The sequence below is a fragment of the Lampris incognitus genome, chromosome 10 (genome assembly GCF_029633865.1).
Source record: "Lampris incognitus isolate fLamInc1 chromosome 10, fLamInc1.hap2, whole genome shotgun sequence".
NCBI classification, from domain to species: domain Eukaryota; kingdom Metazoa; phylum Chordata; class Actinopteri; order Lampriformes; family Lampridae; genus Lampris; species Lampris incognitus.
Genome location: NC_079220.1, coordinates 19,329,260 through 19,354,297, shown reverse-complemented (window position 1 = coordinate 19,354,297; position 25,038 = coordinate 19,329,260). Strand labels below are relative to the sequence as shown.

At 47.7% G+C, this 25,038-nt stretch overlaps 2 protein-coding genes across 2 annotated transcripts in view; both read right to left on the bottom strand.

Moving 5' to 3' along the window:
* The window catches only part of mpp2a (MAGUK p55 scaffold protein 2a), a 38,987-nt gene extending 31,672 nt beyond the window's left edge, over nucleotides 1-7,315 (bottom strand). Inside the window, exon 1 of the mRNA XM_056287947.1 lies at nucleotides 7,235-7,315. The gene's annotated coding sequence lies outside the window, so the exon portion shown is untranslated. The remainder of the gene's footprint in view (nucleotides 1-7,234) is intronic.
* Nucleotides 7,316-8,814: 1,499 nt separating this feature from the next.
* Nucleotides 8,815-16,109, bottom strand: pyya (peptide YYa). The gene is made up of 4 exons (XM_056287774.1): nucleotides 15,972-16,109; nucleotides 13,774-13,961; nucleotides 9,687-9,767; nucleotides 8,815-9,299 (listed from the first exon to the last, which is right to left on the bottom strand). Exons 2-4 carry the CDS (start codon nucleotides 13,959-13,961, stop codon nucleotides 9,275-9,277), a joined length of 294 nt encoding a protein of 97 aa, XP_056143749.1. The 5' UTR covers nucleotides 15,972-16,109; the 3' UTR covers nucleotides 8,815-9,274.
* Nucleotides 16,110-25,038: the final 8,929 nt, after the last annotated feature.

Genomic DNA, 25,038 nt, shown 5'->3' with positions numbered 1-25,038 from the left:
CACACACACACACACACACACACACACACACACACACACACACACACACACACACACACACACACACACACACACACACACACAAAGTGGAGGAAGATGTCTGATTTTGTTGTGAAATGTAAGGGTGATGATGTGCGTGATAAAAAAGAATGAACAGGATGCCTGTGAATGTTCTCATTCATCCAGGTCATGGTTATCCAAAGGAATTGAATCAAGTGCAACTGGACTTGGTATATATCCGTGAAGACGGATATACACTCACCGGCCACTTTATTAGGCACACCTGTCCAACTGCTCGTTAACGCAAATGTCTAATCAGCCAATCACATGGCAGCAACTCAATGCATTTAGGCATGTAGACATGGTCAAGACGATCTGCTGCAGTTCAAACCGAGCATCAGAATGGGGAAGAAAGGTGATTTAAGTGACTTTGAACGTGGCATGGTTGTTGGTGCCAGACGGGCTGGTCTGAATATTTCAGAAACTGCTGATCTACTGGGATTTTCACACACAACCATCTCTAGGGTTTACAGAGAATGGTCCGAAAAAGAGAAAATATCCAGTGAGCGGCAGTTCTGTGGGCGAAAATGCCTTGTTGATGCCAGAGGTCAGAGGAGAATGGCCAGACTGGTTCGAGCTGACAGAAAGGCAACAGTAACTCAAATAACCACTCATTACAACCGAGGTATGCAGAAGAGCATCTCTGAACGCACAACACGTCGAACCTTGAGGCAGATGGGCTACAGCAGCAGAAGACCACACCGGGTGCCACTCCTGTCAGCTAAGAACAGGAAACTGAGGCTACAATTCGCACAGGCTCACCAAAATTTGACAATAGAAGATTGGAAAAACGTTGCCTGGTCTGATGAGTCTCGATTTCTGCTGCGACATTCGGATGGTAGGGTCAGAATTTGGCGTCAACAACATGAAAGCATGGATCCATCCTGCCTTGTATCAACGATTCAGGCTGGTGGTGGTGGTGTAATGGTGTGGGGGATATTTTCTTGGCACACTTTGGGCCCCTTAGTACCAATTGAGCATCGTGTCAACGCCACAGCCTACCTGAGTATTGTGGCTGACCATGTCCATCCCTTTATGACCACAGTGTTCCCATCTTCTGATGGCTACTTCCAGCAGGATCACGCGCCATGTCATAAAAGCTCGAATCATCTCAGACTGGTTTCTTGAACATGACAATTAGTTCACTGTACTCAAATGGCCTCCACAGTCACCAGATCTCAATCCAATAGAGCACCTTTGGAATGTGGTGGACCGGGAGATTCGCATCATGGATGTGCAGCCGACAAATCTGCAGCAACTGCGTGATGCTATCATGTCAATATGGACCAAACTCTCGGAGGAATGTTTCCAGTACCTTGTTGAATCTATGCCACGAAGGATTAAGGCAGTTCTGAAGGCAAAAGGGGGTCCAACCCGGTACTAGCAAGGTGCACCTAATAAAGTGGCCAGTGAGTGTATACCGTATATATACCTGACTAGCTTGGTCTAGTCAGAAAGGCACAAACTGGTGAAGCCTCTTGGATGAGAGGCGAAACGTCTTCACAGATATATACCAAGTCCAGTTGCACTTGATTCAATTCCTTTGGAGAATGAACAGGAGTTTATTTTCTCAAGTTTTTATTCTTTTCACCTGACAGTGAGGAGTTTCGCCAGGGGGATGTACGTAGCGCGTGGGAGGATCACCCTATTCCCCACAGTTCCTCCCTAAAAAGGCGCCCCGACCGACCAGAGGAGGTGCTAGTGCAGGACACATGCCCACATCTGGCTTACCACCTGCAGACACGGCCAATTGTGTCTGTAGGGACGCCCGACCAAGCCGGAGGTACCACGGGGGATTTGAACAGGTGATCCCCGTGTTGGTAGGCAACGGAATAGACCGCCACGCCACCAGGACGCCCCATATAATCAAGTTTTAATAAATATGAGATGAGAAATGGTGAAGTAGAGAAGTTCTGTTTTGTCATAGGCGCCCTAACCTTTGTCCTAAACGTGTCCTTCCTATTCGGCATCATACTGCTTTTTCAGCATCGGTGCTTTGTGAAACACTAGTCCGAGTCCACGTTGTATCTACAGTATGAACCCTTCCAGTTCAGCTGTTTTACTGAGGCGTAAAATGCTAAATGAAGTCATGTGCTAAAATAAGCTCCTTTTTTTTCACAAAATGAAGGGAACGATTACCATTCAAGGAAAAGGAGTGATACGGGGAATAGGAAGTTGGGCTAAAATTAAACAAATCATGGAGAGGGAGGAGGGTTCAGAAGGCAGTCAGAGGGTGGAATGAGGAGGGGGAAAAGGTGAAGAGGGAAGAGAGAGAGAAAGAGAGCAAGAGTGGTAGCGAGAGAGGGAGGGAGGGAGGGGGTATGGTACGAGGGAACTCTCTAGGGCGATACACATTTCACTCACCTCTTGGGAATAGTACAGTAGATTATATGATAACAGATACAGATACTTTTTCTCTCAGAGCAGTCACTGTTAAACCACTAACCCCTATGTCTGATCACAGTCACATCACTGTATACATAAAAAAGACAGATAACAACACTACACACACAAAGCCCAGTAAGCTGTTCCATATCAACAAATCATACAGACGGGCCCAAAACAGTACTGAAGATTTCCATCAAGCAATTGGCAGCCATGAAATTCAAACACTTTTGGAAACCTTTCTGGATACCACATATACTCAAAACAGCACAGAAATCACAACTGAAAGAGAATAAACCAAAAACCAAATTTAAAAAAGAAGACAGTTGATTTGACCAAGATTGCAAAAACATCAGAAAAGAACTTTGAGCTTTAGCCAATCAGAAACATAGAGACCCAAATAATACAGACATTCGCCTTCTTTACCGTGAAACATGAAAAAACCCAAACAAGAAGAATTGGCAATACAAGTTGAAAAAATATGGACCAACCATTTCCAAATGCTCTTTAAAAAAAGTTGAATCAAATGCAAACCCTAATTAGTGCCATATAAACAAAAGACTTGAAGAATTAGAATAGGCTATTAAAGATAACCAGAACCCACTAGACTTCCCTATTACTGAGCAGGAACTTGAGAACAAAATCAAAAAAGTAAAAACTAAGAAAGCACCTGGACCTGACAGCATCCTAAATGAGATGCTAAAATGCCTGAGCTCAAAATTTCAATTGGCCATCTCAAAATAGTTTAATTTGGTTCTGAGCATAGGTTATTTCCCTGACATCTGGACTCTAGGACTAATAACCCCAATTTTTAACAATGGAGACAAATTTGACCGTAATAACTACCGAGGCATTTGTGTGAACAGTAATCTGGGGTCGATTTTGTGTAATATTATAAATTCTAGACTGCTAGACTTCCTTACGAAGCACAATGTCTTGAGTAGAAGCCAAACTGGATTTTTACCAAATTACCACACATCTGATCATATTTACACCCTGCACACCCTAATTGATAAACACGTAGTCCAAAATAAAAACAAAATTTTTGCATGCTTCTTTGATTTCAGAAAAGCTATCGACTTTACAAAGTTATTGAAAGTGGTGTAGGGGGTAAAACCTATGACATCATTAAATCAATGTATACAGAAAATAAGTGTGGAATAAACATTGGTGATAAAAGAACAAATTTCCTCTCTCAGGAGTGTGGAGTGAGACAGAGATGCTGCTCGAGTCCAACTTTGTTCAACATTTACATCAGTGAAAAAACTCAAAAACTCTAGGCCAATCAGCAGCACCCGGCCTAACTCTACATGACTCAGAGATCAAATTCCTGTTCTATGCAGACGACCTGGTTCTGCTGTCTCCTACTGCACAGGGCTTACAGCAGAACCTGGACCTGCTGGAGCAGTACTGCCAGACCTGGGTCCTGGCAGTAAACATGGAAAAGACCAAAATCATGATTTTTCAAAAAAGATCCAGATCTCAGAGAATGAAATATACATTCACATTAGGAGGAAACCACATTGAACATTCCCAGAGCTATAATCATGTAGGACTAAAAATCAGCAACACATGAAATTGCAACCTAGCAGTGAATGAACTGAAAGAAAAAGCACGCAGGGCTTTCTATGCCATAAAACAAAAAATTTTTTGTAGACTCAGTTCACTAACAAACACTAACACTTCACAGCCTCAGGACCAGAACATCAGAATCCATCAAATTATAACTCAACAAAAACTAAATTACATTACTTATTGGGACACACTGTCGTGTATGAAACACTAATACTGTTCTAAAACTGTTTAAGTAGATAACTGGAAAGTGCACACGGCAGACTTATGACAGTAACGTAGTATATTTATTATTACGCTGTAACAACCTAGCTATCCCGAGTAGAGCGGAGTACCAAGAGGGCGCCCTGGTGGCGATTCTGCTTTATATACTCTTCAGGAGCAACCAATAGCTGACCTCCACCTCATTCAGCACCAATCACATTTGAATGTGCACATTCAAAACCAACCAACCCACACTGGTTAATATTCTGTGTTGGGAACACCACAGCTACTCCCCTGTAAATTCAAACTTCTTTTTTTTTCTAGGATTCTAACATATCCTTTTTGCTCTTAAACTCATAACCATGTACAGTATTTCTTCAACAGTAACCATACATTACATTACATATTTCTTTTCTTTTTTTCTTTTTTTTTCATAACCAATCTGCATGTCAGTCACAAGTTCAGTCTATCAGGAGGACGTCTGTCTCTCACAGGACGAGTGTTCCTTTCCACAACTGGCGGTGGTGGTTCTACAGGTCGTTCTTCCACAACCTGTGGTTCAGGATGTTCTGACACATCAGTGTCTGCATTGAAATCATCAATCTCCCAAGAAGCTCCATCACAAGAGTCCATTTGAGTCTGATCTGGATTTCCCTTGACACCCAACATCTGGTTCACGTGTCTTTTCACACAATTTCCATTTACTTCAACACTGTAGTATATTGCTGCATGTCACAATCTGAGGGACAGTGAGTGAGTTCCCAGTCCACACACTGACACACACACGGGCACACACACATCCATCTACACCCACCTACACCCACCTACACACACACACACACACACACACACACACACAGGTTTCGTCCTTTTTTATTTTTTGTTCTTCTCTTCTTTGTCCTTCAAGTTCAATTACCGTTGCACTAGTAAATGTATTGTTAAATTGGTCGGTTGATAGTTTGTTTTCAACAATATAGCAACTTTTTCCTTTTTTCTATTCTAGTTTGTATGTTATACACTGTACTGTACTGTTTTGTATCACCTTGTGCTTTGGTAATACTGTGTCACAGAATATGGTCATGCCAATTAAGCCCTGTTGAATTGAATTGAATTGAAATTGAGAGAGAAAGGGGGAGAGAGAGGGGGGGCGGGTGGGAAAAGGATCATATCAATATAAAGCAGTGATCACCAGCCCTGCTCCTGGAGAGCTACCATACTGCCTGTTTTCACTCCAACCCTTATTTAACACATCTGATTCCAGTAATGAAGGTCTTGGTCAGTAGGTACTCAGTAAGATCAGATGCATTAAATTAGGGTTGGAGTGAAAACAGCAGGACCGTAGTTCTCCAGGAGCAGGGTCGGTGACCACTGGTATAAAGTATCTGAACATGCACTCCCTCTCCCTCTCTCTTTCTCTCTCTCTCTTCCCCTCTTCATTCCACGCCCCCTCTCTGTCTATCTCCCTCTCTTCAAAAATCAGTATGAGCTCAGCTGCACCTGAAGTGATAAAACCTCCACCCAAACCACACAACATATATACACACGGCCCTTAATTAAATCACACACCACAATGAACTCCATCTGCTACCCTCTACCTCCTTCTCCTACTCCTCCTCCTCCTTTTCCCACCTCCTCATCTGTCTCCTCATCTCTCCTATTCTCCAGTCTGTCCCAGCCAGCCATCTCTCCCCCCTTTCTGCCCACCTCTTTGCTACAACTTACCTCTTGCTATTTCTCTCATTATATCACTCCTTTTTTCTCTCCTCCTCCTCTGCTTCCTAAGTCTACGTATCCTTAACCCAGTCTTCCCCTCCATTTCTAACCCCTCCTCTTCCTCCAGGCTCGCACAAGTCTACTGTCATGCTGTCGTCCCCTCCCCTCTCTGCCTCCCTCACGACCCACCCTCTCCCTTATGACCCACCTCCACCCCTTGCACCTGCCCTGTCACACCCCCATAACTACAACCCCGTCTCTCTCTACCGTCCATCTGCTGCTGTGTGTTGATATGCAAGGGTACATGATGCTGTCCTGGGACAGTGTTCAGTGTGCAGTGTGAACCATATCCAACATAACCAAAATCTAACAACAGATAACACAACCCCCTCCCCCCAACAGCACGCATGGCTAATTTTTACGTTTTCATCTGATGACATATTACAAAATAAAATACACTATATCTACCGTCATTATTTTTGCTATTGCTGACATCCCCTTTCCCGTCATCCTATGTAGGTGTTGTTCACCTGTGTTAAAATCTGGGGAGTTGCAGGTCATTTGGAGTGAACTTGAAACACTTGGGGTGAAATGAAGTCCCAAGTCGTAATTCAGAGAAACTTTCCAAGCCAAACTCCACTTGGCACGCATGTTCGATTAGCAAGGGAGCGCATTAGTGGGACAGATCATGCAGTGAATCCATTTAACACCCATCCAATCATACATTTCAGTGAATCTCATAGTAAATGATGAAAAGGGGGTGGGGTATGCCTTCGTTTCTCCCCCTTCCCACCAATTAGACACGCACACACACACACACACACACACACACACACACACACACACACACACACACACACACACACACACACACACACACACACACACACACACAGGCGGTATTCAAAATCAGACACAATGGTTAGGCTATAAATAAATAAATTACGAATCATGACCCCCCCCCCCAACAACCACCCCAAACGCAGCTACACCTAGAGTGGAATTTACACCGAATATGGGCGTAATCTTAGTTCATTTAAAACAATAGCAATGTGGAAAATGTCAGGTAATACACACAAACACACGCACGCACGCACGCACGCACGCAGACAGACAGACACGCGCGCACACGCACGCACCATCATCATAACAACAACCTACGCATGGTGGAAAGAGGCGCGCTGTACCTTACACAATGAACCAGCGTCAATGGGAAGGGAATAAACAAGCCACGCAAGATATTTTCTTCACAAGATATTCTCTGGCCACGTTAATTAAAGATCGGTATCCGCTCGCCTACCTCTACAGTAAGTCAGGCTTCTGCCAACTGAAACGCTCTCGGTGTTGTGTCTCGCGCTCGCCTTGTCGTCGTCGCTCGCCGTCATCGAAACAACGGCGAGCTGGGCTGAATGGCTGAGCAGAATTAAAGGGCCAATGCCCTCTTTTCAAAACCACCCCCGCCAGTCAGGGGAGCAGAGCCCAGCGTGCAGGCTGCAGCCGACCGCCACAGCGGTGACGTTACTTTAATTAAAAACCCTTTAAAATAGGAGCAACCAACCTGCTTCCGTTCGACAGACAGGCAGACAGGCAGACAGATAGATAGATAGATAGATAGATAGATAGATAGATAGATAGATAGATAGATAGATAGATTGATAGACAGATAGATAGATAGATAGATAGATAGTCCAAAAGCATGCATGATGGGGGAACTGGAGATTCTACATGGCCCATAGGTATGAATGGCGTGTGTGATCGTGTTGTGTGTGATCCCTATGGAGGCCTGATAACCTGGCCAGAGTGTCCCCCTGCCATACAACCAATGCTTGATGCAATAAACACCTGCCCACCCACACACACCCCAACCCCAGCCAGAAACATACATTGAAGATTAGAGCTGAATTAGAAAAAGAGAATAAAGACAGAATGAATATGTGCCTCATTGGTAGGCTTCATTCATCTTCACTCGAAGCCATCGCCAACTGCGGCTTTGGCCTTCTCCGTAGGATTTAGGTGGGCTCCATTTTGGGTTGGGTAAGCTCAAAGACTGCTCAGTATCGTTATGGGAAGGTACCCGGTCACCTGCGCCTACCGCTTTGGTACGACAGCGACATCTTCTGGGTAAAGGGGAGTCCTACAGTTGTTAACGTAAGCATGAGGCCAACTGCTGTATAATGTGACGTGCTTAATGGCAATCACAAGCACATACTCGGAAATGTGTCCGCTTTATTAATTACTTGTTTTCACGATTATCATATCTAAGTGAAATATCAGCTTTGTCAACAACCCAGAGAGACTTCATCTTCCAACACAGAAATGTCCAACGGGCTGTGGTGCAAGCCATCGATGTCTAAGTGGCTGCATTTACCCTGTCATGCAGGTGTATCCACAAGGCACAGAGGCACACATACTGGTAGTACTTTCTGCAGTACTTTAGCAAGCTCAGTGAGAAGTGGACGCGATATATGAATGTATGGCGTGTGCACAGTTCTTTATTTGGCCTGTATTTAGTGTACTTCCAGCTACTGTATGAGTCCCTTGTTAGGTATTTATATTAGATAATAGGGCAACAACGCAACATCTCTTCCTCGGTATATGAAGAGTTGAGTTTTTTTTTCGATTTCTCTCCATAACCAGTGGTAAAGGGGGGGGAAATGCAATACTGTTTTATTTGCTTGCTCCCTATATTAACATTGCAAACTCATGCGTGTCATTTATACAAAAGTGGGGGGGGGGTGGTCATGATTAGCTTGGGTGTGTGCGCTAGTCAGGCATCTTGGACAAGGAAACAAACCATGGCTGTCATAGCGGCTCGTAAGTGTTTATAACAGAACGCAACACACAGCAGCTTGAGACATCCAACACACGTCTGAATCACGGAGAAAAAGTATTTATTAATGTATTGGGACATTCATCTTTACAGTACCGACATTAAAACATTATGTGTAATTCTGAGACAGGACGCTGACGTACACCCACACATGTAGACAGGATTCCACCTCTTGATTAATAGCTCTGATTCACTATTCACCTGCATTTCAGTAATAAATTATATACAATTTTCTTGTCATGAGGAAGATGTGAGCTGGAGCCACAGAAAACAGAGACGAAGGAAGGTACAGATGAGGGAGAAGGAAGGCCTACAAGGAGAACCAGAGAGAGAGAGAGAGAGAGAGAGAGAGAGAGAGAGAGAGAGGTTGTGTGCAGGTTCAGGCATGGTTACTGGTCATGATTGTGGTCAGGCTCTTCGGGGTTAGAGGTGAGAGGCACATGCCGGCCCCTCCAGGTGCATTGTGGGAGACACCCGGAGAAAATGTGGCGGAAGGGAGACTTGATGAATTCACCACACGTAGGAGTCATCATATCTATGGCATCAAACAAACAATGGAGAATTATTAAGTGTGAGCATCAGGGAATTGTTGATTTTCATGTGTTTCTGTTACCACCTGACTCATCCTCTGCAGTGACTTGTCGGTCGGGAGCGCCGCTAAGTGAGAATTATGACGAAGCTGTGCGGATCCTGAGGATCAGGCGGGTCATTGGACTGCTCCCAGGCCGGGGACATGTCGGCGCTAAACCTTCAGTCACACTTACTGAGTTACGTGATTTCTTCCTGCGTGTGCGTGTGTGTGTGTGTGTGTGTGTGTGTGTGTGTGTGTGTGTGTGTGTGTGTGTGTGTGTGTGTGTGTGTGTGTGTGTGTGAGTGTGTGTGTGTGTGAGTGTGTGTATGTGTGTGTTTCTGCGTGTGCCACCTTGATCTCTGGTCTCTGTTGCTGTCTCCGCCAAAGAGCAGCTCCGCCATGATATCCTCATGGGCTGAACGCTTTCCATACCTGCAGAGGCGAGGAAGAGGTGGGAAAGACGATCCTTAGCTCTGAAATTCCACTATTACACCACACATCAATCGTCACATTCAATGACCTACCCCATCATATTTTCAATAAGGAGGATATATATATATATATATATATATATATATATATATATAAAATCCAGTTAGTCAAGTAAATTCTCTGTGAGACAGTACAAGCCTGTTTCATGCCATAAGCAATCGTGTGTCTCCCTTCCGTGTGTGTGTGTGTGTGTGTGTGTGTGTGTGTGTGTGTGTGTGTGTTATAGTCCAGGGGTCCCCAATAGGCGGCCCGCGGGCCATGTCCGGCCCGTGACGGGTTGATTTATGGTCTGCGAGAATTTTTGGAGAAATGCCAGAAGGAAGATTTTTGTTTTATTTCCCTACCCAAAAAAAAAAACCTTTTAATTTTTTTTTTGGAAATAAAAAATTGTTTCTTCCTTCTGGTATTTCGACACATTTTGTTTGGGAACACTATTCCAAACATAATTTCAGCAATCAATCCAACAAGAAATGCTGCCTTGTAACTATCAATTCCACCCCGCATTTCCCCTTGTGGGCTAGTCCAGCCCCCCCTCACTTGCGCATCACATGACCTTATCAGCATTACCGAAAATGCTTCAGATAGTTTCTTTTCATTAAATATAATAAACATCGGGATCTTACGAATCATCGTTCTATTGAAAACCTACAAATTCGGCACCCGGACTAAACTTTTGGCCACTACTGTATGTGAAATAATTAATTTCTTAGTAAAAGTAAGACTAGTAATATATCGAAAAATAGATGAAAAATCTCTGTTTAAATTATAATACGTGCAACGTATCGACACCAAAACAAACTAACGAACAACATGCTGCTGGAGGTTGAGTGGCCCGTGGTTTTAAAAGTGACCCTAAAAGTGGCCCGCTATGAAAAGTAATTGGGGACCCCTGTTATAGTCCATCCTCAGTTAAATTGACTGTTGTCTAACAGCCTGTCTCCCCCCCCCCATTTTTTCTCCTCAGTTGTACTTGGCCAATTACCCCCACTCTCCCGAGCCGTCCCTGTCGCTGCTCCACCCCCTCTGCTGATCCGGGGAGGGCTGCAGACTACCACATGCCTCCTCTGATACATGTGGAGTCGCCAGCCACTTCTTTTCACCCGACAGTGAGGAGTTTCACCAGGGGGACGTAGCGCGTAGGAGTATCACACTATTCCCCCCAGTTCCCCCTCCCCCCTGAACAGGCGCCCCGACCAACCAGAGGAGGCGGTAGTGCAGCATCCAGGACACATACCCACACCCGGCTTCCCACCCGCAGACACGGACAATTGTGTCTGTAGGGACGCCCGACCAAGCCGGGGGTAACACGGGGATTCGAACTGCCGATCCCCATGTTGTAGGCAACGGAACAGAGCGCTACACTACCCGGACACCCAATCTGTCTGTCTATTGACCCTGTGTCTGTATCCCTTCTGTCTGTAGGCTGTTATTAGAGATAACAATATCTCTAATCTGTCTCGGTTGTTTCTAATGATCTGACTCAATTGTTCCCCTCCTGCCCCTAAAGCTGTTCTTTCATAGACTCAGATGGTATGAGTAAGAGAGAGTTTGTGTGTGTGTGCGCACGGCATGTGTGTGTGTGTGTGTGTGTGTGTGTGTGTGTGTGTGTGTGTGTGTGTGTGTGTGTGTGTGTGTGTGTGTGTGTGTGTGTGTGCGTGCGTGTCGCACACATGCGTGCATCCCATTGCATGGTGTTAGTTTCCTATTCAAAATGAGTCTCATCATTCTGCTGATGCGGATATCAGGAATTCAAGTGCAGTGTAAAATCACAGAACCCCAAAACAGCAGTTTATAGGTATGTGAGCAAGAGGGAGAGAGAGAGAGAGAGAGAGAGAGAGAGAGAGAGGGAGAGAGAGAGAGAGAGAGAGAGAGAGAGAAGCACTTCTTTACAAGAACCCCACAGTGTGAACTGTAGGTCCTCCCTCTTCCCATCAGCCACCTGCTCCATTTCTTACTACAACCCTGATACCCAATCTAATACTTCATTACACCCCTGTGTGTGTGCGTGTGCGTCTGTATGCGTGTGTGCGTGTGTGTGTAGCCCTGTAGGAAAGCAATCAAATGGCTTTGTCGCACCTTTCACACGCTCTGATGCACCAGGGTGTCTAATGTTTCCTCTGTGGTAATAATCTGTCTCGACCCATCTATCTTCCACTCTCCCTGGTTGGTCCTTTACCAGTCTATTCTCTGTCAGTATCCGTCTGTCTCTCCCTCCCCGTCTGTCAGTCAGACCGTCTCTCCAGTCGTCAAACTGTGTCTTTATCGATACGTTTCACAATTCTGACCCAACGGCACACAGTCGGTCTAACCTCCCTCTCGCTTGCTGTATCCCGTTTCCTCTCTTTATTCAGCACCACGTCTCCCGCTACCTTACATTAACGTGTCTTCTCTCCCTCCATTAGTCCGTCTTCCTGTTCGTCTCCACCTCTCTATCAGTCTATCATCTTCAATCTTCCCTTGTCTCTTTGCCCCCCCCTCCCTTTTTCTCCCCAGTTGTATCCGACCAATTACCCCACTCTTCCGAGCCATCCTGGTCGCTGCTCCACCCCCCTCCCCCCTCTGCTGATCCGGGGACGGCTGCGGACTACCACATGCCTCCTCCCATACATGTGGAGTCGCCAGCCGCTTCTTTTCACCTAGCAGTGAGGAGTTTCACCAGGGGGACGTAGCACCTGGCAGGATCACACTATTCCCCCCAGTCCCCCCCCCCCGAACAGGCGCCCTAATCGACCAGAGGAGGCGCTAGTGCAGCGATCAGGACACACACCCACGTCCGGCTTCCCACCCGCAGCCGCAGACAATTGTGTCTGTAGGGACACCCGACCAAGCCGGAGGTAACACGGGGATTCGAACCGGGATCCCCGTGTTGGTAGGCGACAGAATAGACCGCTACGCTACCTGGACTCTTTGTCCATTTTCATCAGTCTCTTTGCAGTTCTGTCCATCTCTGCCTCTTTGTGCAGATATGCAGGGCCGTGCAGGTCGCACCTTATCACGTGTCCCTGCTATATCGTGGATGTTACTCAACACAGCCAGCACATTTCCATAAGCAACGCAATCTATATTTCACACAGGACATCCTTCTCATCATGAAGTCTCAGCATAACCGCTTTACCAGAAGAAATCAAAAGTCTCCTCCTCGGGCTCCTCGACTGTCCACAGCGCCCGGGAGGACTCTTTTAACCAAATATCTAAATATCAACGACCTATTTGAATATCATGAATAGTAACCCTGCTGTGTGAGCATGGCTATGAGACGCGGCCCTCATAAAAATATGCCATCCGCTGAATCGTATCAGAGACTCTATCATACCCGGGAGCAGGCCTCAGACCCTGCTAACTGAATTTGGGATTCTTTCATGGGTCCATCTGGGCCGCTTTTATTACTCTGGCCCTGTTGAATTGGAGGCCTGCAGGTTTAGGAGAGTGGCCGGTAATCTAATCTACCGAGCCATTGGTGCTCGGGGGCTAAAGGGATGCATCACGCGTCGTGTCGCTTGGCCAGACACATCTGGAGACAGAAGTATGAGCCAGAGAAGAAGAACGCGCCGATGGCAATGACCTCTGTATAGGCTACTATCGAACAAAACTAGGACTAAAAAAAAAAAAAGCAAATAGGTAGAGGTGAAAGAGCAAATGCTAACATTTAATTTCAGCTGCCGCAGATTTTATCATGTTTGAATTAAAAATGAGGAAGAACTGTTGACAGATATTTGGTAGAGGATAGTCTTCAAAGAAGGGGAGGAGAGATATGTAGTCTCGAGAGATAAGCAGGTGGGTGAGGTCATTTGCACACTCTTTTCCTCCAAATGCACAAACACACACACACGCGTGCACACACACACACACACACACACACACACACACACACACACACACACACACACACACACATCATGGCCTTTATGCATCCATTAAGCAGACTGATGGGTGTGAACAGGCGTACCTCTGCCGGGTGATCAGGTTGATATAGTGTCTCAGGGCAGTGTAGTACTTGGCCAGTTCCTCGGGAGGGGCATCTTCACCGGGGTTCTCTGGTTTGGGCGGGTACGCGTCGGCCAGGGTCCCCAAACACACCAAGATGCACAGCACTACCGCCACCAGCACCGTCCATGGCTTCAGCATCACGGCCATCTACAATGACAAAGTGAGATGTTGACCCTGAGTCGCCAGTGAGGGTCCAGTCTGACGCAGCCATGAACCCAGGCTGACATAACTGGTGTTATTCAGCGATGACGCAATGGCAGATTTGTGCTGTTTAGGTAGAAAACATCATTCTCCTAAACTTTCAACATGACGACAACATACCGGGTTGTAGAAAATGGCAAAGTTCTTGTCTGTTAGGTTTGCTAATGGACACCTCAGTGAGCCAAGGGAGGGACGAAGCAAACTAAGAAAAACAGATTTGGAAGTGGACGAGGGAGCCATTTTCAATCTGTGCTCAATGTGAAAATGGGTTGGTGTGTGTCAGACCTGTCCTCGGGGCCCAGCAGGAGAAAGAGAGACGGCATCATTTCCCCCAGAAACATACCTGTTGTCCGTCCACTCTGTCTAAATTAGCTGACAAGTCAGTAGTATATGGGGGCCGTGCAAGAACTAATAAAGCCGCTATGTATCCTGGAGGCTGAGGCGTCAGGCCGTGGGGTGTGTGTGTTGTGCTCCGGTGCATTGACCTATCGTCACAACTCACTTGGCAGCGTATTGTTTGGTGCCCGAGGACGGCGGAGGAAGCATCTAGTATACAGTATGACGCTACTTTTCCTCGTTCGCAGGGGGGCTGTGGAAATATTATCTTATGATGCAGACCACAATGACTCCTTACGGTTGTGTCATACGCTGCAGTAATACATATGCTGTCTTACCAGCTTGTCTATGTATACACACACACAAAAAGATTATTCTGTAGTTTAGGGGAAAAGTGGTAATGCTGGATATTTTTTTGGTAGACGAGGTAACTTTTTTTTCCTGCAGCGTATCTCTTCCAGTGCTTGCAGAGGTGCGAACAGAGCTCGTTGGTCGGCAGGTTAAGTGATGACGCTTCAGTAGAGTAAACTTTGGACCAGATGACGGTCGTTTTATTTGTTTGATGAAAATGAACAACAATGATCTGGGAATAGTCCAACCTACAACCTTTAGATGTTTTTTTCTTCTTTCTTTTCTCTTTTTGTCCCTTAACGTTCTCGTCCATGTTATCACCAAAGGCGCGCGAGACAAATTGGAAACAAAAATGCCATCCTACCTCAAGCCCGTTAGGACGAGGTCAGCAGTGAGGAGGGCGTTAAAGCTGCGCTAGCACCCAACGTGTCTTTTAACCCCGTTATACATCACACGCGCTCAAAAACCTTTTTCCTTTCTCTTTCCTATTCTTTTCTTCGTTTCTAGCATCCCTCTGATCTTTGGCCCTTGTGCGTGTGCGTGCGTGTATATGTGAAAGCAGCTTTTAATATGCGTGATATAGGGGCTGACTTTTATGCGCCTGTGACTCGGGATAAAAGCGCCAGCATTATGTATGCAGAAATGAATATAAAGATGCAGAGGATGTAGGCTAGTCGAGTCAGGCCAGGTCACATTTTATTTGTATTCGTCCCTAAATCCCGTTTCAGTCCCAGACAGATGAATTGGGATTCAGGGCCATACAAATAGCAGCCATGTACATATATGATCAAACAATTATTGCATTTACATTTATCATCAAATTATGAGCAACAATGATGAGGAAAGATTATGAAAAGTGAACGGATTTACTACATAGGCCGTAACTTTAAAGCAGGTTACTTCTCTCTTCAGCTTCATCCTATACTTCACAAGCCTATGTCTCTTCATGGACCTGATGTGGGCTCAGGTGGAGCTTAGTGGACGAACATGCGCCCTAAAACTATACGAACATCTCTCCATCGGGATATTATTGCACACACACAAAGAAAACCCTCAAAATCCACAGTATGATGAATCTATGGGCAGTGAAACTGAACAAAACGCTGAACTTGAAAAAATAATCGAACAGGCTTGAGTCAAGTTTCATTAAGAAAGAGAGAGAGAGAGAGAGAGAGAGAGAGAGAGAGAGAGAGAGAGAGAGAGAGAGAGAGAGAGAGAGAGAGAGAGAGAGACTTGCAGTGTTAAAAGAAGTTAGTGAGAGGTACTTACTTTGAGAAGACTTGGTTAAAAGCTGCTGGGAGTAGCAGTTGGAGCAACAGGAGGATGTTTTCTCTCTCTCTCTCTCTTGTGACTCGCGGAGGGTTTCTCTCGTCCTCTCGGTCCACTTCAGGGGGTATCGGCTCTCTGCTGCAGAACTCTTTCCTCCGTGTCTGCTGCTCACCTCCGACATTGCCGATTTTATATAGTCCGCCGACGCCGCCCGCTCCAACGGAAGGAGGGGCGGGGACGCGTTTGATTGCGCGTCCGTAGTGTACGCGCGTTCGTGTGTAAGTGTGTGTGCGTGTGTGTGTGTACGTGTGCGTGTGTGTGAGCTCAATGGTGGGTGGAGATGCCGAATGCGTCAGATGAGGATGATGAGCAACGCGACGCACACTGCGCTCTTAGTCGTCTTGATTGTGATTTAATGGATTTTTTTTTTACAGATGACATTTTTAACTATATTACAGAGGTGTGTTTGAAATAACAAAGGAGGAGAAGAAAAGCGTGTCTTTTTTTTCTAGCCATGGTGGCTCTCAAGGACAGTAGAAATTGGGGACTGGGTGATCGAAAGCAGGTATGTCGCAGGCAGCATCCCACGGGGCGCCTCTCTCCAATGATATTTGCTGATGTTTGGTTGAGTCTGTGACACCCAGAGAAGAAGACTTCAGCAGTAACTTCTTAACCTTGCGTGGTGAATTCAGCTCCTGAAGGGCCCTGAAACTGACCTAGAGTATTCATCTAGTACACTGGGCCTACGGTGCTTTCACAGTGTACGCAGAGTTTGTCCACAGCATCACACAAGCGTAATTCCCACACTGGCTGGACGGCCTGCTGGAGAGCCTGCTCAGCAGCTCAGACCAACACCATCACTTGATTGGTATCATTCACAGGTATTGATCTTTTCTGCGGCTGCACAGGCACGGGGAGTGGGCTCGTTATTGGCCCCGTCAAGAGGACCATTACCTTGAGTGAGTTACTACGCGCAGAAATGGAGTAGGGGCAGAAAGTAGCTTCCCAATTATAACGTTATAACATCATAACGTCAGACAAAGAATGAGGTCAAGGGCTTGTCTATAAACATATTTCTTTGAAGGGCCGCCGTAGTGCAAGCATAACCGTGCTCGTTGCAGCGTTATTAAGCGACAGTTCACACCCAAGCGAGCTAATTAATGTTTTTTGTTTGTTTGTTTGTTTGTTTTTTGTCCAGCTCTATCTAGCCGCGCTCTGGAGCAAGGCTATCCCTATTTTGGTGTGGTTAGAAATATGATTACCAACTTTAAGAAGAGAATTATAGAACTTCCTAATTTATTGCCATGATAAGAAGCTGGTGTGGTGTGATAAATAACTAAGTTAACACCGCACCAAATCTTTACCAAGGTCTATGGCCAACCCTGGGCTGAGGATCTGTATTGTGGGGGGAAAAGGAAACAATCCCCCCCCCCAAAAAAACCCAATTGTCTGTCCGTGGCTGGGTGGCACTCAGCTGATGACGCTAAGCTGCGGGCTATAACATACACCCACAATACTCGTTCCAACTTCGCTTGAAAAGACTTTATCTTCCGTAACCTCAGCAAGACTCCTCAGCGTGTGTGCGCATGTGTGCGTGTGCGCTCCTGCACGTGCTGGACTATATGCGGAGTGCCCGGGAATGAAAACGTGGAAAAATACCGGGACATTAGTGCGTCCGTAAACGCACAATGTATTCACGAGACCCAACACGTCACCAGCGTCTACATCATCCCCCTCACCCCCCCCCCCATAACCCATTATCTCTTCTGCCGTTTCTTTCTTCACTATTTCACCCTCTCTCTTCTTCCGCCACATGCAGGGATGAAAGAGAGAAATTGAAATAACAAAAACTGGGAGGAAACAAACAAACAAAAACAAAAAAGAGGTGGAAAAGCAACCAGCGGAACGAGACGCTGACACTACCAGACAGTGAACGAGGGAGAGAAAGGAGAGAAAATAAATAAAGAATAACTAAATGAATGAAGAAAATAAATAAGAGCATGTGTAAAACCAAAAAGTAAAAGTAAAGAATAGAGTCTAAACTTGGAGAGCGAAGAGTAAAGAAAGAAGGACTCTCTTCGCTTCAGCGTTGGATTGTTATTAAGAATGTGATTAGGTTTTAATTGTTTTCTTCCCATAGGTATTAAAAACGTGTTGCTTTCCTCGACAAGATGAAAAGGACGGACGGCGAGGGGGAGAGAAGATTGGTTTTTAATAATTCTAATGAATATGAGCAATGGCTAGATAAGGAGGCTGTTTTTATTACATGTTTACTTTATTATCTTTTTTTAATATTATCCGATTGTTATTATTATCAGTAGTAGTTGTAGTTGTAGTAGTAGTAGTGTAGTAGTAGTAGTAGCAGTAGTAGTCGTCGTAGTATTACATTACATTACATTACAGTCATTTAGCCGACGCTTTTAGCCAAAGCGACTTACAATAAGTGCATTTAACGTAGGAAATCAGGAGAACTACTAGTCATCAGAGGCCATAAGTGCATCTTCTCTCTAAACAAGCATAAGAGCAAAACCAGTGCTAAAGTAAAAGCGCAAGAAAGTTTTTTTTTTAAATGAGTGAATACAATAAGTGCTAAGAGCAAGTAACAGGGTGGTACTTCTTGAAGAGGTGAGTTTTGCACCTGTGCCGAAAGATGGGCAGCGACTCCGCTGTCTTGACATCAGTGGGGAGTTCATTCTACCACTGTGGGACCAGGACAGAAAAGAGCCGTGACCGGGTCGATCGGCAGCAGGGGCCTCTGAGCGACGGGGCAACCAGGCGTCCCGAGGCAGCAGAGCGAAGTGGTCGGGCGGGGGTGTAGGGCTTGACCATGGCCTGTAGATAGGAAGGAGCTGTTGCTTTCACTGACCTGTAGGCTATCATCAGTCTTAAACTGGATGAGAGTAGCTACTGGGAGCCAGTTGCCGTAGTCCAGCCGGGAGATGACCAGAGCCTGGATGAGAACCTGTTCCATCTTGTCGGTGAGGAATGAACTAATCCTCCTAGTAGTATTAGTATTAGTATTAGTAGTAGTAGTAGTAGTAGTAGTAGAAGTCTTTCGGTGTTCTTCCAATGATTTAAGGGAACCCCCTTCAGAATCTTCCTATTTATATTTTCGATGTTTTTTTGTTGTTTTTGCTTAGTTAAGTTTTTCCCCCCTCCATCTACTACTACTACTACTACTACTACTACTACTACTACTACTACTACTTTCGACCGCTCCCGTTAGGGGTCGCCACAGCGGATCATCCGTTTCAATTTCTTCCTGTCCTCTGCATCTTCCTCTGTCACACCAGCCACCTGCATGTCCTCCCTCACCACATCCATAAACTTCTTTGGCCTCCCTCTTTTCCTCTTCCCTGGCAGCTCCATATTCAGTATCCTTCTCCCAATATACAAAGCATCTCTCCTACCCACATGTCCTAACCATCTCGATCTTGCCCCTCTTGCTTTGTCTCCAAACAGTCCAACCTGAGCTGTCTCTCGAATATAATCGTTCCTAATCATGTCCTTCTTCGTCACTCCCAATGAAAAGCTTAGCATCTTCAACTCTGTCACCTCCAGCTACACCTGCTGTCTTTTAGTCAGTGCCACTGTCTTCAAACCATATAACATATAGTTGGTCTCACAACCATTTTGTAAACCTTCCCTTTAACTTGCTCGTACACTTTAGTCGCAAGTCACCCCTGACACTCTTCTCCACCCACTCCACCCTGCCTGGACTCTCTTCTTCACTTCTCTTCTGCACTCCCTGTTACTTTGGGCAGTTAACCCCAAGTATTTAAACTCATACGCCTTCATCGTCTCTACTCCTTGCATCCTCACCATTCCACTAGCCTCGCTCTCATTCACGCATAGGCATTCCATGTTGCTCCTACTGACTTCCATTCCTCTTCTGTCCAGTGGATACCTCCAGTCCTCCACCTCTCCAGGCTCTCATCAACCTGCACCCTACTCTCGCTACAGATCACAATGTCATCTGCAAACATCATAGTCCATGGAGACTCCTGCCTGATCTCGTCCGTCAACCTGTCCATCACCATTGCAAAAAAGAAAGGGCTCAGAGCCGATCCTTAATGTAATCCCACCTCCACCTTGAACCCATCTGTCATTCCAACCGCACACCTCACCATTGTCATACTTCCCTCACACATATCCTGCACCACTCCTACATATTTCTCTGCAACTCCCGACTTCCTCATACAATACCACACCTCCTCTCTCGGCACCCTGTTGTATGTGTCATATGCTTTCTCTAAATCCACAAAGACACAATTGTTATTTATGCACACATCGACAGTGCTGCATTTGATTTGGTGCTGTTCTATTGTGCTGGGATCGATTGGTGATGCCTGCGGGCTCTGGGTTGTTTGATCGGGTCTGCCTGTGGTGCTGTGTTAATCTAAATAAAGAATGCAACGTAGAGGTTGTGTCGAGCGACAGCGCTGTGTCCTGACGTGATTTCTAAATACAATATTGGCGACGAGGATGGCGGATATCTCTCTCCCACCATCTGCCCCCTTCCTGGCATTACCTGGCCTCCGGTACCATGGACTCGCTGACTACATAGTTTTGAAAATTACATCATCGCCTCAGGGCTCGACGGCGTGAGCCAGGCTAGGAAGACGGCTCTGTTGCTACACTGCTTGGGAGCAGAGGGTCATCGTGTGCTCGGGACTCTGGGGAACGTCACAAACTTTGACGAAGCTGTGGGACTTATGAGCACCCATTTCGCTGCTCCACAGAGTGCCCTCCTTCGGCGATTTATATTCCGTCAGCGACACCAGCTGCCAGGTGAGTCTGTGCGGCAGTATGTAGCTAATTTGCGAGGGCTAGCTAGCTCATGCAAGTTTGGCGCGCTTCAGGACGAGATGGTTCGCGACCAGCTTATCGAACACACCAACAACGCAAAGGTGCGTGAGACTCTCCTGCTGGAAAAAGACGATCTGCTGCTGTCCAGAGCAATTACCATCGCACTACAGGTTGAGGGAGCAGCTGAGTGTGCTGCTATGCTAAATACACAGCAAGTGGCCACCCCCAGTCAAGCTGCCAACGACTTCTCCCTCTACTCACGGCTGCCCCTCGGGACGCAACCCAGCCAGAGCGAGGCGGGCGCCGACTCCACTGAGGACGTCTTGCAACTGCAACGACGGCGTTCTCGGCCCCGCCCTCAACAGTCCTGTGGTAACTGTGGATCTCGGTCTCATGTTTCAAGGGCTCAGAACTGCCCTGCCCGTGGCCAGACATGCCGTAGCTGCGGTAAGCAAAATCACTTTGCCAACGTCTGTCGATCTTCCCCGGCTGGGGCAGAGGGCCACACCCCCCAGTCTTCAACCGCCATCATTCACAAGGTGAGCTCTGGGCCAGTGTCATTCAAATCATGCACAGTCAACATTAATGATGTGTGCATCGCCCTGCTGTTGGACACCGGTGCAGGTGTGTCTCTCCTGAATGTTGATACCTACAGTCAATTTTTTGGTTCACTGCCACTGTCCGCACCCTCAGCTGTCCTCTGTGGGTATGGTGACTCCAAAATCGATCTGGTTGGCTCTCTCTCAAAGTGACTGTCCGCTATGGAACCAAACTGGTGCCCAATGCAGTTTTTCATGTGGCACGCCGTGGGGCCAACCTGATGGGCCTGGACCTGTTCTCCGCTCTGGGGTTCTCCCTCTTAGACACAAGGGGGGCAGCAATCCTGACTGTTGCCACGCCGTGGCAGCAGAAGTGGCCATCGCTGTTTATGGGGCTGGGCTGCCTCTCCGCCTTTGCCCATGAACCTCTCCTCAACCCTGCTGTGAAATCTGTCATCCAACCACTGCGCCGCATCCCGTTGGTTCTCCGTGATGGGGTCTCCGCCGAGCTGCAACAACTTCTGGAAGCTGGCATCATTGAACCGGTGGACGCGTCACCTTGGGTCTCAAACCTCGTGGTGGCTAAGAAGAAGTCGGGGGGCCTGCGTGTCTGCGTCGATCTACGTGCAGTAAATAAGGCAGTGGTCCCTGATAAGTATCCACTGCCCACCTCAGAAGAACTCACTGCTCAGTTCTATGGCTCTGAGGTGTTCTCCAAGCTCGACCTCAGACAGGGGTACTTACAGGTGCCCCTCCATCCCAGCAGCCGAAACCTCACAGCCTTTGTGACACATGCAGGAGTGTTTCGCTACACCAGGATGCCTTTCGGTCTCAGCTCCGCCCCTAGCTGCTTCCAGAAAATCATGGTCTCCGTGCTGGCTGGCATACTGGGCATGGCCATTTATCTGGACGATATAGTGGTACATGGGCCCACCAGTGAAATCCACGACAAGCACCTCAACATGGTCTTCGCAGCCCTGTCCAAGCACAAACTAACTCTCAAAGCTGAGAAATGTGTCCTCTCTGTGCCAGCCATCGAGTTCGTGGGGTTCCGGCTGTCAGCGAGCGGTGTAACTCCACTTCAATCCAACGTGGACGCCATTCAGGCCATCCCTGAGCCCAGCTCGGCCGCCCAGGTCGCCTCCTTCCTGGGTAGACAAGTTACTACCTGAGGTTTCTTCCCCAGTACTCTGCGACCACAGCCCCCCTGCGCCAGCTGCTGCGTAAGGACGAGCCATGGGTGTGGTCATAGGCATGCAGTGACGCTGTGCGTGATCTCAAGACTCAACTGACTTCACCACTAGTGTTGGCTCACTTCGACATCTCCAGCTCCACCTTTGTGACCTGTGACGCGTCAGCCACAGCGATAGGGGCTGTGCTGTCTCAAACCCAGAACGGTGTGGAGAAGCCCATCGCCTTCGCCTCCCGTGCCCTCAACCTGACCGAGCAGCGGTACTCCGTGGGTGAGCGTGAGGCGTTAACCTGTATCTAGGCTTGTGAAAGGTGGCACCTCTACCTCTATGGCTGCTCCTTCACCCTCAGGACAGATCGCCAGGCCCTGACAGCGCTAATGTCCACATCTGGGACAGGCCACAAACCCCTGAGGCTGCACCGCTGGTCTGACCGCTTCCGCCAGTACAACTTCAGCCTGCAGTTCACCCCAGGCAGAGACAATATTGTCGCCGACCTGCTTTCTCGCTCTGTCTCCACCCCAGCTCCACAGACGGACACTGACTGTGTGGAAAAGGACATTGTCCAAATGCTACACACACCCCTTCAGGCCACTGTCTCTCTGCAGAAGCTGAGGGCAGCCTCCGAACAGGACCCTGTCCTCTCCCAGCTCCGCACCTACATCCAGAACGGCTGGCCTCACAAGGTCCCAGAGTGGCTGGCTGCGTTCGCCCAAGTCAGACAGGAGCTCTCCTGCTGGAACGACACCTGCGTGGCACGTGGGTTTAGCACAGTGGTCCCTGCTGCCCTCCGTGCGCGTGTTTTGAATATGGCGCATGAAGGCCACCTGGGCATTGTGAAACTGAAACAGCGCTGCCGAGACCTGGTGTGGTGGCCGGGGATAGACAGAGATATTGAGGTTCTGGTGAAGGACTGTTCTGCCTGCCTTGTGAGTGGCAAGAATGGCCACCAGGCTCCCCCACACCTGCAACCTCTCGCCTGGCCCTCTCAGCCCTGGGAACACCTGCAGTTGGACATTTGTGGTGAGATCCATGGAGTTCCCCACCACCAATGTTCATGGTGGTCGCCTACGATCTACACTCAAAATGGCCTGAACTCACCACTTCCGGCACTGTGACCTCACAGATCATCATCGACTTCCTGGACTCTCTCTTCTCTCGCTGGGGCCTCCCAAAGACCATCACCACTGACAATGGCCCTCAGCTGGTCTCTGCTGAGTTCACTGCTTATCTCGACAGCAAGGGCATCCATCATATACACACTGCGTACTACCACCTCCAGGCCAATGGCGGCGTTGAACGTTTTCACCAGTCACTGAAGAACGGCCTCAGAGCACACATGGCCCAAGGGTGCTCTTTCACGCAGGCCATCCGTCACACTCTGCTGCACTATCGCACCACACAGCACTCGACCACAGGCATCTCCCCAGCCTCTCATGCTAGGCCGGGAACTGTGCATGCCCCTTGACAGGCTCCGCCCCTCCACACCCCAGGCACCTCCCTCTGGGGTCAGAGCCTCAGTCACTCGTCAGCAGACGCGGATGAAGCAACGGTTTGACCAGTCAAAATGAACCAGGGTGCCAGACATCAATGTGTCAGACTGGGTCAGGGTCCGCAGGCCCCACAGGACAATAAAATGGCTTCATACTGGTCCTCTCCTCTCCAAGTCACCCGTCAACTGGGCCCAGCCACCTACCTCCTCAGCGATGGCACTCAGTGGCACTCCAGTCGTCTACGGAAGGTGTCAGCTCCGCCACACACAGCTGGTGACACAACCTTAGCCATTCCCTCAGCATGGCGAGACGCCCCAGGGCTTCATGCAGCTCCTACACGGGCCCCAGACATTCCTGGGCCTCAGCTTCCCCTGCCTTCTCCCTCCCCACCTCGGCCTACCCAGCCTCAGGCCACCCCGCGACCTGTTCGCACACGTTTACGCCCTGGCCACCTGGAGGACCTTGTGTCAACCTTTCATGTTTGAAATCCTGGCGGGGGGGGGGGGGAATGTTACGTCTGCACACATCGACAGTGCTGCATTTGATTTGGTGCTGTTCTATTGTGCTGGGATCGATTGGTGATGCCTGCGGGTTCTGGGTTGTTTGATCGGGTCTGCCTGTGGTGCTGTGTTAATCTAAATAAAGAATGCAACGTAGAGGTTGTGTCGAGCGACAGCGCTGTGTCCTGACGTGATTTCTAAATACAATAACAATGTAACTCCTTCTGGCCTTCTCTATACTTCTCAATCAACATTCTCAAGGCAAACATCGCATCTGTGGTGCTCTTTCGTGGCATGAAACCATACTGCTGCTCGCTAATCGTCACCTCTCCTCTTAACCTAGCTTCTATTACTCTTTCCCATATCTTCATGTAACGTATTCTCATGAAACGGTTCGTGTGATATCGCACGAAAAGTTATGCACAATTCTTCGTGGAAAATCCTACGAATGTCCCACGACACGAGCGATTCAAAGCGCCTGCGCAATCCTCTGCAGGGCAGAACAGCTTCCCTCCACTACAGGTAAGGCTACGTGT

Bases quoted from the DNA above. Each gene is read 5' to 3' on its own strand.
- pyya (XM_056287774.1), bottom strand. From the start codon at position 13,961: ATGGCCGTGATGCTGAAGCCATGGACGGTGCTGGTGGCGGTAGTGCTG. The intron at 9,768-13,773 runs GTACGCCTGTTC...TCGCCTCTGCAG, and splicing joins AACCTGATCACCCGGCAGAG to GTATGGAAAGCGTTCAGCCC. The intron at 9,300-9,686 runs GTGGCACACGCA...TTGATGCCATAG, and splicing joins AACAGAGACCAGAGATCAAG to ATATGATGACTCCTACGTGT.